At 40.8% G+C, this 13,847-nt stretch overlaps 1 protein-coding gene across 20 annotated transcripts in view; it reads left to right on the top strand.

Annotated features, from left to right (window-relative positions):
- LOC137648632 (protein tramtrack, alpha isoform-like) overlaps positions 1-13,847 on the top strand; it is a 363,704-nt gene that overhangs the window by 204,624 nt on the left and 145,233 nt on the right. For 2 of the 20 annotated variants that reach the window (XM_068381575.1, XM_068381577.1), the window contains exons 5-6: positions 3,022-3,424; positions 3,663-3,911. The exons of 12 other annotated variants lie outside the window; for them this stretch is intronic. In XM_068381575.1, the coding sequence (XP_068237676.1) occupies positions 3,022-3,424; positions 3,663-3,784 (525 nt within the window). In that variant the 3' untranslated portion in view covers positions 3,785-3,911. Of the gene's footprint in view, positions 1-3,021; positions 3,425-3,662; positions 4,090-4,137; positions 4,918-13,847 lie in introns of those variants that run through there. 6 more of the 20 variants (XM_068381609.1, XM_068381593.1, XM_068381574.1 and 3 more) reach the window with 6 other exon arrangements.

The following is a 13,847-nucleotide window of genomic DNA, read 5'->3' as shown; positions in this document are numbered from 1 at the left end:
TTTTGGATTGAAGGGGTGTCTACATTATCCATCCAGACATATCAGGTTTAATCTATAATTTTGAGCTGAGTACTGTGCTTAAACGTTTTGGTACTGTACACTGTACTGCCAAATCTGGTTGGAGAATATTTGTAATACCTTACAGGGCTTTGACCATCACGAAATTCTTAGTGTGCGTCTTATGTTACACGAGTGTAAGGTTAAGTCGTGCGGAAATAACATTGGTGAACATACAATAGTTTGTATTCCAAACCTTTATTAGTGATTCCTTCATAAATAAACTGGCAGACATCATTTTGATTCTGAAGCCCCTTTTTATTGAATATTGTATACTGTACACTGCTGTATATCAACATAATGTACATATCATAGTACGTACCTCGATTGAAGTCTTGTTACAGTACTTCAGGACTTTTAGGGCAAACTGATCTTCAATATCCCAAGTTGCTTCTCCAACGTAAAGAATGGTACTGTCGCTGTAGGTGCTTCATCTCCATGCTCGATTTGAAGTTTGTTTGATTTTGTCTTCGCAAACTTCAAGTTCGTTTTTCATTTTTCATTAATTTCCATTCCATTTTATGATATAGATTATTTCCCGATATGGTGCCTTTTATTATTATTATTATTACTTGGTAAGCTACGACCCTAGTTGGAAAAGCAGGATGCTATAAGCCTAGGGGCTCCAACAGGTAAAATATCCCAGTGAGGAAAGGAAACAAGGAAAAATAGAATATCTTGAGAATAGTAACAAAATTTAAGATAAATATTTCCTGAATAAACTATAAAAACTTTAACAAAACAACAGGAAGAGAAATAAGATAGAATAGTGTGCCTGAGTGTACCCTCAAGCCAGGGAACTCTAACCCAAGACAGTGGAAGACCATGGTACAGAGGCTATGGTACTACCCAAGACTAGGGAACAATGGTTTGATTTTGGAGTGTCCTCCTAGAAGAGCTGCTTACCATAGCTAAGGAATCTCTTCTACCCTTACCAAGAGGAAAGTGGCCTCTGAACAATTACAGTGCAGTAGTTAAACCCTTGGGTGAAGAAGAATTCTTTGATAATCACAGTGTTGTCAGTTGTATGAGGACAGAGGAGAATCTGTAAAGAATAGGCCAGACTATTCTGTGTATGTGTAGGCAAATGGAAAATGAAACAACCAGAGAGAAAGATCCAATGTAGTACTGTCTGGCCAGTCAAAGGACCCCCTTAATTCTCTAGCGATTGTATCTCAATGGGTGGCTAGTGCCCTGGCCAACCTACTACCTTTTCCTATGGATTTATTGCCCTTCTTAAGAAATATGGCTGCCACTATAGAAAGTTTGTTGGAGCTTAAAAGAACACATTTCTATACCTTAATTCCTTTCTCTGCATCACTGCAACAACCCTCCTTTTTTCTCTTCGTATTGCTGCTCTTGCTCGTTAAAGTACATCTATCTTGTATGCTGACCCATTCTTCCTGGTTAGGAATTGAGTGGTTATAGGTTATCCACAATCATACTTGGAAGCTCACTCTGAGCCTGCCTCTCACTAGAGAGGATCTTTGTCTAAGGCCGCTCTATGTTATACTCTCTGGCAGGCTTTCATGTCGCCCAGTGGTCGTGTTTGTGGCTCTCAGCAAATGGATATTTTTTATTCTTGACTTTTGGGAAATACATATCATGCTAATGCATGAAAAATTTTATATGTTTTTCTCTCAAGAACTGTATCTTGTGATTTCCCAAGAACAGATGAATTTGGTCCCAGAACTTTGACAAATGAAGGAAGCCTACCAAAGTCAACAAATCAGCCTAAATCTTTTCTTCCTCATTTCCCGTAGTTGTCAGGATTTATTGATTGGAGAGTGAAGCTTCAAAACTAATGCAAAGGAAAAGGAGTTATATAATTTATTGCTAGAGGACATACCTCACCTTTTAAGTTATATCTTCAAGCTGAACAAGGGATTGTAGCTATATAAATGATATTTTTTAAAAATTGGTTTTTTGCAATTTGAAATATTAAACATTGGGTTAGCTTGTTAATCCTTTCAGTAGTGGCTCTAAATCTATCGCTTTGTAAAACGCTCTTTCACCATCTGAGCCTTAGAATTACCGTGATGCTTTCATTCATCTGAAATCCAATTCAGTGCCAGTGAGATGGACATTGTAATTATTGAAAGTATGGAAGAGAAGGATGGAAGTTTTCACTTGAACCAATTGACTGTATCAATGTATTTCTTCAGTATCTTATTGTTTACTCTTCCATGATTTGTTTATGAGACTGAGAAAGGTCTATTCAGGGTGCAGATACCTATGGTTATCTTAGGATACGTCCTTTATTATACACGATATCTTCGGATAGTCGTTCCGGGGGTTAGAACCCCGTGATACCTTACGGTAATTCTCTTATAATATCAATCGCAGAAATATTAATACAGTAGAAAGTTGCTCGAGGGAACTTCCATCAGGACGACATGGATCGAGCCCAAAAATAGATTTTTCCTACGTCAAAATCCCTTTAAATCCATTTCTAAAATGCTATCTTGGAATAGGTGACAAAGTCACAGCATATGTGTGGAGCATGATGCTGACTAGCAGAATTATTGTTTTGAAGCATAATCCCTCAATGATTTTTGTTTTCCCTTATAAAAAAAAAAAAATAGATATCTATGTATTGGACTATAATGTTAAAATTCAAATACAGAACCTGGAAACACTTTTGAAGGTCTTTGATATATTGTGAGATTCTTACTTGAAGTGTCCCGACTTTCAAATTATTTAGAATTGAGGCCTAAAGTTATGGCAATGTTCACAGACTGGCTAAAATGGCTGTACCACCATGTAATGTTTCAGTCATCCCTACATAATTGATATTCACAAGATTGTGTTCAGTATAGGAGTAATTTATATTGTAGATACTATACTGGCTCCTAAGTTGTCGTGGTCTTATGCTGGTAGAGTATAGTAACACTAGAAAGTTTATTGTTGTGAAAGTCTTCTAAGGTGTCAGCCATCACCAACTACCTGTCCTTTATGTTTCAGGACGGAGGTGTGCTGACATCAGCGATGGGGGGAGGCGGGGTTGGAGGAGGGGAGACTCGCCTATTGATGCACCTTGAGGGAGATCTGCTCAACATGAAAGGTCATCTCGTTGCGGAGCTTTCGTGTCCTTTATGTGGCTTTGTCTCTCGAGGCATTAATTCCCGCCAGAACTTTCATAACCATCTATTAACTCATACAGGAGAAAAACCGTATAAATGCCCGTCGTGTCCCTTGCGATGTCTAAAGAAAAGTAATCTTAAACGTCATATGCTCAGACACCATCCTTTACATAATGCCTCTGACACATCTACTGCTACTTTAGAATCCAGCGGTACACCACAATCTTCAAGTAGTGTGCCTGCTTTACAAAATCCTTTGGCTGGGGGACAGAATTCTTTACCTGGTATTTCAAATGTTGCTGTAACTGACTACTATCACTTGAACTGAGTTTTGAATATATGTGAAGGTTTGGATAAAAAAAAAAAAAAAACTTGAATTGTAGAACAGCACTGCCATCCATTACTGATAATTTCTTTTTTCACTATAACTTCTTTAGTTAGAAGGGAGAAGGAAGTTCGAAGCACTTCATGGTGCATACCAGATACACTTGAAGAAGACTGAGGCCCTATTTTCTTCGGCAGGTGGGCCACTTGTGCGGCGTTTGTGGGCGCATGTTTGTTCGCAAAGCAGATCAGGAACGTCACATGCTGACCCACATGGGCGTGCGGCCACATTCATGCCCCCACTGCAGTTTCGCCTGTAATCGAAGTAGCAACCTCTATCGACATATTCGCAGTGCTCACCGTGCCTTGATTTCACAGCAACATCAAGCAACACTTCTTCCAGATATAAATTCTAGATCTGTTTCCCATTCTGTTCAAGGGCATTTGCAATCCAGATAATTGTTGATGGTACTGTATTGTGTCACCACCTTTCTCCTGTTTCCATTAACTTTGCTTACTCTTTATTCTGGATTTTGAGGAACTCTTACTACACCTGTGCAGGAATCTTGACTTCTTTGATGTTGTCTTCATAAAAGTGTACAGTATTTTGTGTATGTTTTAGTCAAGAGTGCCAAAATGCAGCAGGTCTGAGATTGAGGTGTTGTTGTTGCAGGTGATGATCTGTCCCTACTGCCAGCGGGTCTTCGAAGGAGGTGGCAGGAAGCAGAGATATGAACGTCATGTTATCACCCATACGGGTGAGAAACCCTTTGCTTGTCCTCATTGTCCCCTACGATGTAACCGTCAAAGTAATCTCTATCGCCATGTACGTCAACATTTCTCTGGTCATCCCCAATATGATCAAGAGATTGTTTCATCCCCTCCAACTGCGACACAAGAGCTATAGCAACGAACTTTAATTTAGTTTTTCACGTTATTTTTATGTGGAATGCGTTTGTTTTTTTAAAGTTTTTGAAATACTGTGCTTTTGTGGATAATCAGTGTTATAAAAAGATTTGATGATAAAGCTTTCATCCTTGATTTCCTAAGGCTTTTTGGTTTTCTTTTCTGTACTGTATTTTCTAGTTAATATCACTATTGCTATGGAAGCCCTCCTGAAAATAGATTAAATTTAGATATTGAAATAACAGAACTATCCACCATTTTGGTATTGAAAATTAAGTTTATGAGAAAGCTATAATCTTTTCAAGAATATAGAAATGATTAGAATCATCAGTTTTGAAAGTGTCAACTTTTTTTTTTTCTAACTGGAAGATGCAAATTAGCGACTGCCTATTTGTTTAATGTTGAAGAAGAGAATAATTCAGCAAAGAGGATTTCTCAATGGATTTTATTCATTTTTACAATGTGAAAATTGTTGCACATACAGGTTTGCCTCCTGTATTGTTTATTGATTTAGTTTCCCTATTAAAAAATTCATTAAATATCTTGATTTTATTAATTTCATGATTATTACACATACACTATATATATATATATATATATATATATATATATATATATATATATATATATATATATATATATATATATATATATATATATATATATATATATATATATATATATATATATATATATATATATATATATATATATATATATATATATAATTTTTCAATATTAAACTTAGCCGGTGATCATATAGCTGTCAGCTCTGCTGCCCGACAGAAAAACCTAAGGACAAAATACGCCAGCGATCGCTATACAGGTGGGGGTGTACATCAACTGCGCCATCTGTCGAGCAGGTACTCAAGTACTCCATGTCAACACAGAATCAATTTTCTCTCTGTCCTGCCACTGGCAAGACCTACTAAATACGCTGTTACTAACTGGATTTGTTTTCACAACTATTTGGTGAAGTACACTATTCTAGTTTTGAGCTTTCGCTATGCAGGTGTTTATCTTCATCTCAAAACTTGAACTCGTTTTGGATAGATTTAATTATGGTGACAAAGAGAGTATGAACTCTCTTTCACTTTTAAATGGCCGACCCTTCCCTTAGAAGGAAGTGTGTTTAGGTTTTTAGTAATTTTGCTTAACACGTTATAGATCCACATATTTTATATCTCTCCGCCTTTATTAGGCCTCTTCGATTAACTTTCCATTTATTATAAACATATAAAAATAAATTTTTATGTTTTGTTTATATGCGACCTTTCCTTATAGTAGGCGGTCCGAAATTGGAACCGAAGTTAATCAACGTTGAGCCCGTTAGTTTAAAGAATTTAAAACTTTTTAAATTTAATGTTTTATGAAAGAATCTCTTTGATAGTCTTCGTACTGTTTTCAAAGATGAACTAACGTTTAGTTTTTAGACTACGCAGTTGTTGACGTTCAGGACGTTCAACATGCGCTCTATCGTTACGATAGAGAGTATCACGGTTTCACTTTGCAGTATGAGTAAATCGTTTCTGACGTTCATTCTTTCTTAACTTAAATGTTTTAAATTCTAAATTAAAGGAACTTTTTATTTGGAAAACCTTTCAGTTTGTTCCTTTTAGTCAAATAACATGTTTTTTTTGACGATTTATAATTGGGCTCTTCTCTTAGGTGCGAAATCAAGAGAGAGAGAGATAGAGACGGAGGGAGAGAGAGGAGAGAAAACGTTCCGTTCAAGCGGGTAACGTTGTTCTCGTGTTACTCTCCTCCCTAGTCGCTGTACGGGGAAGAAGGTAAAACGTTTCTAGGGTTTTATTCTTGTCCCCAGGCTATGTGCGGTGAGAGATTGTAAACGTAGTTTATTTGAACTAGTGTTTAGTCTCTTTCCCAGCCACTGATTTTTTTTTAGCTTTATATATGTTTTCTGTTTTTTGCTAGTATTAATGTGCTGCATTATACGACTGATTTCGCAATTACTGTACTACCTTTTAATGAAGGGTAGAATTGCGTGTTTCACGTAGAAATCAGTAAAAGTTTCGATTTCAGTGAAATTAGTGCAAAACAGGAAATCGAAGTGATAAAGTGATATGCGCAAGTGTTACAGTGTTGCGTCCGAGGGTTCGTCTGTTCGTGCCTGTCGTTCACCTAGTCCGGGACCTCTTGCAAGCTCCCAAGCCCAGGGGAGAAGTAATGTCGAACGACTTATGGGTTCGTCAGGCCTTGATCAACGAACAGACGTTTTCCCTCCGTGGTTTCGGGCGTATCTACCCAAGATCGCCCCACCCACACAAAGACGAGAGAGCCCATTTATTTCTCGTCTGCGGAAGAGGTTTCTCGTAAGAAACCATGGACCAAGGTCTCGCAGCTTATTAAGTGCAAGTCGGTCCCTTCCGTGCAAGTCCAACGGCCCAGTTGTAGCCACTGGGTCAGTTCGGACTCGCTGCAGTCTTCCGACGACTGCACACCTCCTAAGAGAGGCAAAGTGGTACCGCAACAGGCAGTAACACCGTCTGTTGCCGCACCTGCTGCTGTAGACCCTAAGTGGTCTTTGCTACAGTCTATGCAGACACAGTTAGCTTCTTTTATGCAGGAGTATCGTGCGGAGAAGGTTGACGCTGCACCCGTTAGCCTACAACCAACCACGGTTGTGCGTCCAGTAGACGCTGAGGCTACCTGCTCCCGCACTCCAGCTGTGAGAGTTCCACCACCCATCCGCAGTCGACCCTGCCAGACGCATGTTGACGTTCACCGACGCACGGAACCCTCCGTTGACGTTCGCGTGTTACCACAACAACAGGAGGGTGGAGTTAAGTTGCCGTGTTTTGACGCGGTGCGTCAACCTCCGCATTCTAGAGTTGTTTTGACTGCTCAGTATAGACAGTCAAAGCAGTCTCGAGTGAACACTGTATGTCCTCACGCACCTGTTGTGGTTGACAGTTCAGTTGTTGACAGTTCACAGACTGTCAAGCAGTTACATGACGTTGCCTTCTGGTCTGCTACTAATGCACCAGTGCTGTATGTCCTCACGCACCTGTTGTGGTTGACGGTTCAGTTGTTGACAGTTCACAGACTGTCAAGCAGTTACATGACGTTGCCTTCTGGTCTGCTACTATGCACCAGTGAGAGACTCACTGAGATAACCTAGCTTTTATCGGACAAGGTTCCTGTAGATGAGAAAGTGCTGTTCTCCCTCCTACTGATATTCCTTTGAGGACTCTGTCATTTGGAGAGGAGCCTTAAGCTGCTTAGCCTCCTATGGACTTTAATTAAATCATGATGATTTTTTAAGGATCTTCGTCCGGATCTTGTAACTGCTGCTCCTCGTTCGCCTAAACGTCAGAACTTACACTAGGCCTAGCTACTTCGAAGCCGTTGTTGTTAAGCTAGTGCTCTCTCGCTCTCCTAGAGAGCGTTACGTTGGCTAGGCGACTGGTTTTTGCACCAGGAGGAGTTTTAGGGATACAGCCTTTGATTTCCCTTTTTTTAAACTGGCTTATAGAGCGAGAGTCTGATAGGACACGAGTGAAGTTCTCGGCTTGGGAGTTCTTGCCTCTGCCCAGATGGACTTCTCAATTCTGGTAGACTCGCCCTGGCGCCTAGCCAGGAGACGCTCCAAGTTGTTTACAGGTCAACTTCTCACTTTTGTCGAGCCTTTGAAGTTTTGCTGTACTATTATGTCACACATAACAAGGCTTCCAGGGATGGTAAATGGTTCCGCCTCAGTCGCTAACCCCGTCTGTTGCCACACCTGCTCCCGTAGACCCTAATGGGCTTTGCTGCAAGACATGCAGTCCAAGCTTGTGTCCTTGATAGAGGACTTTAATGCGGAGAAGAACCTTCTGGCCAACAACCTTCCAACCGGTTGGTGCTGCGCCCTGTTGACGCTGAGGTATCCTACTCGTGTCTGCCAGTTGAGGTGGTTCCTCCACCGATGCGACCCAGTGTGGGTTGCCAGTCGCACGTTGACGTTAAGCGACGCTCGGAGGTGGTTGTTGACGTTCAGTGTGTCACTAGGAAGACGTTCATCAACCAGCAGAGGTGACTTGTTGTGACGCAGTGCGTCAACCTCAGCAACCCGGTAGGGTGTTGACTGCACAACCCAGACAGTCTAGACAATTCGGGTTGACGTTGTACTTCCTCGCGCACCCATGGTTGTTGACAGTTCACAGACTGTGCAGCAGTGCCATGATATTGCGTCCGGCTCCGTCACGCATCCACCAGTGCGACCGGATTCAGCGAGTCAGACGTTGCCCACTCCGTTGCCGTTTCCTCATCAGTTTCGGATGAGGAACCCTCTGATGAGGACGTTGTTGAACAAGGCGATCAACCCCCAGCCCTGCTATCCATCCAGAAGATGCTGAAGAAGGAACGCTGCCCAGTCAGGCTGTGGATGAGTCTGGTAGGGACACTGTCATCCGTGGATCAATTTGTGTCACTAGGAAGACTACACCTCCGTCCTCTTCTATACCATCTAGCTTTTCACTGGAAAAAGGACAAGACGCTAGAAGCGGTCTCGATCCCGGTTTCCGGAAAGATAAAGTCTTGTCTGACTTGGTGAAAGGACTATATCAACCTTAGAGAGGGTCTTCCCCTGACTGTTCAGACTCCCATCCACGTTCTCTTCTCGGACGCATCGGACGTAGGCTGGGGTGCGACATTAGACGGTAGGGAATGCTCGGGATTATGGAACTCGAGTCAAAGGACAATGCATTTCAACTGCAAGGAGCTACTGGCAGTACGTCTGACCTGGAAAAGCTTCAGGTCTCTCCTTCAAGGCAAAGTGGTGGAGGTGAACTCGGACAACACCACGGCTTTGGCGTACATCTCCAAGCAAGGAGGGACCTACTCTCTGACATTGTACGAGATCGCAAGGGACCTCCTCACCTGGTCAAAAGGTCTAGACATTTCACTAGTAACGAGGTTCATCCAAGGCAACTTGAATGTCATGGCAGATTGTCTCAGTCGGAAGGGACAAATAATTCCAACAGAATGGACCCTCCACAAGGATGTATGCAAGAGACTTTGGGCCACCTGGGGCCAGCCAACCATAGATCTCTTCGCAACCTCGAAGACCAAGAGGCTCCCAATATTTTGCTCACCAATCCCGGACCCAGCAGCAGTTCATATAGATGCCTTTCTACTAGATTGGTCACATCTAGATCTATATGCATTCCCTCCGTTCAAGATTGTCAACAAGGTACTGCAGAAGTTCGCCTCTCACGAAGGGACAAGGTTGACGCTAGTTGCTTCCCTCTGGCCCACGAGAGAATGGCTCACCGAGGTACTTCGATGGCTAGTAGACGTTCCCAGAACACTTCCCCTAAGGGTGGACCTTCTACGTCAGCCACGCGTAAAGAAGGTACACCAAGGCCTCCACGCTCTTCGTCTGACTGCCTTCAGACTATCGAAAGACTCTCGAGAGCTAGAGGCTTTTCGAAGGAGGCAGCCAGAGCGATTGCTAGAGCAAGGAGAACATCCACCCTTAGAGTCTACCAATCGAAGTGGGAAATCTTCCGAAACTGGTGCAAGTCAGTATCCGTATCCTCGACCAGTACCTCTGTAACTCAAATAGCTGACTTTCTCTTATATCTGAGGAAAGAACGATCTCTTTCAGCTCCCACTATCAAGGGTTACAGAAGCATGTTGGCATCAGTCTTCCGTCACAGAGGCTTAGATCTTTCCAACAATAAAGATCTACAGGACCTCCTTAAGTCTTTTGAGACCACGAAGGAGCGTCGTTTGGTTACACCTGGTTGGAATTTAGACGTGGTACTAAGATTCCTTATGTCAGACAGGTTCGAACCGCTACAATCAGCCTCCCTGAAAGATCTCACCTTTAAGACTCTTTTCCTGATATGCTTAGCCACAGCTAAAGGAGTCAGTGAGATTCATGCCTTCAGCAAGAACATCGGATTCTCATCCGAAACGGCTACATGTTCTACAACTTGGTTTTTTAGCCAAACACGAGCTGCCTTCTCGGCCTTGACCAATATCGTTCGATATTCCAAACTTATCGTATGGTTGGAAATGAACTAGAAAGAGTCTTATGTCCTGTAAGAGCTCTTAAGTTCTATTTAAAAACCTTTACGAGGCCCGTCTGAAGCTTTATGGTGTTCAGTTAAGAATCCATCTTTGCCTATGTCAAAGAATGCTTTATCCTATTTTATCAGACTGTTAATACGAGAAGCTCATTCCCATCTGAGTGAGGAAGACCAAGCTTTGCTGAAGGTAAGGACACACGAAGTTAGAGCTGTCGCAACTTCCGTGGCCTTTAAACAAAATAGATCTCTGCAAAGTATAATCGACGCAACCTATTGGAAAAGCAAATCAGTGTTCGCGTCTTTTTAGCTTAAGAATGTCCAGTCTCTTTACGAGAACTGCTACACTCTGGGACCATTCGTAGCAACGAGTGCAGTAGTGGGTGAGGGCTCAACCACTACAATTCCCTAATTCCATAACCTTTTTTAATCTTTCTCTTGAAATGTTTTATTATTGTTTTTGGGTTGTCCGGAAGGCTAAGAAGCCTTTCGCATCCTACTTGATTTGGCGGGTGGTCAAAGTCATTTCTTGAGAAGCGCCTAGATTAGAGGTTTTGATGAGGTCCTTTAGTATGGGTTGCAACCCTTCATACTTCAGCTCCTAGGAGTCGCTCAGCATCCTATGAGGATCGCGAGGCTCAGTAAGGAAGACGTACTTAAAAAGGCAGAGTAATTGTTCAAGTCGACTTCCTTACCAGGTACTTATTTATTTTATGTTTGTTATTTTGAATAACTGCTAAAATGAAATACAAAATACTTAGCTCATAATAATGTCAACATGTAATGCTGGTCTCTACCCACCCCCCTGTGTGTGAATCAGCTATATGATCACCGGCTAAGTTTAATATTGAAAAATGTCATTTTCATTAGTAAAATAAATTTTTGAATATACTTACCCGGTGATCATATATTAAAGGACCCTCCCTTCCTCCCCAATAGAGACCCAGTGGGCCGAGGAGAAAATTGGTTCTGTGTTGACATGGAGTACTTGAGTACCTGCTCGACAGATGGCGCAGTTGATGTACACCCCCACCTGTATAGCGATCGCTGGCGTATTTTGTCCTTAGGTTTTTCTGTCGGGCAGCAGAGCTGACAGCTATATGATCACCGGGTAAGTATATTCAAAAATTTATTTTACTAATGAAAATAACATTTTTTTTTTCATTACCCAGTAATATCTGTTGACAGTGATGGTATGGTACTTGCTGTAGGTAATTCAAATATGATAAATGGTACTGTATCAAAATAAATAATGTTGAACACTTACTTTGTTTTATTTGCTACAATTTTTTTGGCAAATATTTTCAATAAAATATGGTAGTAATGTATTGTACACGACCCTTGCCAATTTTACTATTGTAGACAGGTTAAATGCCTCTTATCACAAGCATATATGTGTGTCGAGGAGAGCCAACATTGCTTTCATTTTCTATCGAGATGAAGGATCTAAAGTTTAAAACAATTACGACTTAGCGGGCAAGTCCAAAACAGAAGGATGACCTGGAGAGCGCGCGTAGTAGGTGTCGGTGGGGTAGTCCAACTGTGTTCTCTAGGGCCTGTCACGGCCCTCCCCTTTGATGAAGGGATTATCTAAATGGAAGACAGCCTGTGAATAGTGGTTTTCACACGCCCCTGTTGTATAAACGACACCCACAAGGTGATCGCGTGAGGGTAGTAACCTCTGCATTCCATGCTTTTATCTTTCTCTAGTATATTTGGAAGATTTATATTAGAAAAGTGTAAATAAGGACTTCTTTCACCGGCCGTCACAGGTCTCTTCCCAGAAATAGATATTTCCTTCGTCAAAATCCCTTTTTTACATAGAGGGTTTTTTTATTGTTAAAAGCATTGTGCTTGTGTAATTGAACCCATGAAAGCTTTCCCTCTGAAGAATATTAAGATAATTTGACATGACATTTTGCTGGTACAGTAGAGTATGAATGAATGTATTAAACTATTTTTTAGTATAAAAAATCTTGTTCTTCGGTGAACAGCAAGAAGAACGGATTTCTTCTGAGAAGTGTCTTCTTACGAACAAGTCATGTTGATTTAAAGCTTACGTGACTGATTTGGTAGTGAGGGTTGCTATTCCCCACTTACTGCAAATTCTTTGGACTGCATTACTAGTGGCTCTTCAGATGATTATCCTATCTGGAGAGAGACATTAATCCTTTGATTTGTGGATTAGATACTGGTTGGAAAAGGTGAGTTACTGTACTTAGCTCACAAGCCTCAGGTGTACAGTTATTGGCTATGGTAGAAAGATGTTACTTTTTATATGAACAAGAATGAATCTTCTGTGGGTTTATAAGGTATATGAACTTGTGATTATCAAAAGTTTGTTTCGGTTGATTCATGATGATTTTTGAGTATTTTGTCTTGTCTACTTGAATTCCATTAGGTACCTTCTTGCCGAGAAATTTGTGGTTCAAGTCAGGGCTCTTTTCTGTAGACTCACCTTGGCTACTTCATTTCCCATGAAATTATATCTATAATATGAACATTGAAAACTGGTCCTTAATACAGTATATTGAGGCTAGTCCATTTACATTATGATGGGAGAAGTCTTATAATCATCAACATCATAAGGGGTTACTTAAACTCAGAATACAATTTGCAAACATTGTTATTTTCTGAATAGAGATTAAATTAACACTGAAGGCATACAAAATTATCACTTTAAATGATGAACAAAAATAAAAAGGCTGTGCAAAAGGTCCCTGTTGCCATAGGAAATAAGGTGATCCTGTATATCAATGAGCAGCTGTGATTAAGTAAATCTTAGTTTTTAAGTATGAATTAGGGCATTCAGATATTATGACTGTAAACACCTCTGTCTTAAAATCGTAAAGATTTCCAAAATTCCAATCCTGCATAGGGGCAAACTTGTTTACATACATTGATCTTTTTTTTTTTTGTAGTTTCCTTAGAGCTGCTTGTATTCAATGATGTCTCTGCAAAAAAAAGGGATGCATCTGTTATCTGAAGTACATTTAAGTCTCTCTCTCTCTCTCTCTCTCTCTCTCTCTCTCTCTCTCTCTCTCTCTCTCTCCACAAATCAGGTAACAGATACAAACTGGAATTGAAAAAATACACCACTCAATGTGGCAATTTCTTTACATACAAAATAGCAAATACTTGGAATAGACTTCCAGTGGATGTAGTAAACAGTAACACAGTAAATGAGTTCAAGAATAAGTTAAACAAGAATAAGAAATCTCTAAATGCTTAAACTAAATCGCTCTTCCAAAGAGCAAATAGAGTTTCCGTGGATGAACTAAAGTCTTTGAGACATACAAACTCCTTGTAACACACTCTCTCTCTCTCTCTCTCTCTCTCTCTCTCTCTCTCTCTCTCTCTCTCTCTCTCTCTCTCTCTCTCTCTCTCTCTCTCTCTCTTTTCCAGTAATATTTGTAATTTCCGTATGCCTGATTCTTGAAAG

This window comes from Palaemon carinicauda, chromosome 10 (genome assembly GCF_036898095.1).
Source record: "Palaemon carinicauda isolate YSFRI2023 chromosome 10, ASM3689809v2, whole genome shotgun sequence".
NCBI lineage: Eukaryota > Metazoa > Arthropoda > Malacostraca > Decapoda > Palaemonidae > Palaemon > Palaemon carinicauda.
This window is presented reverse-complemented; position numbering and strand designations above follow the sequence as displayed.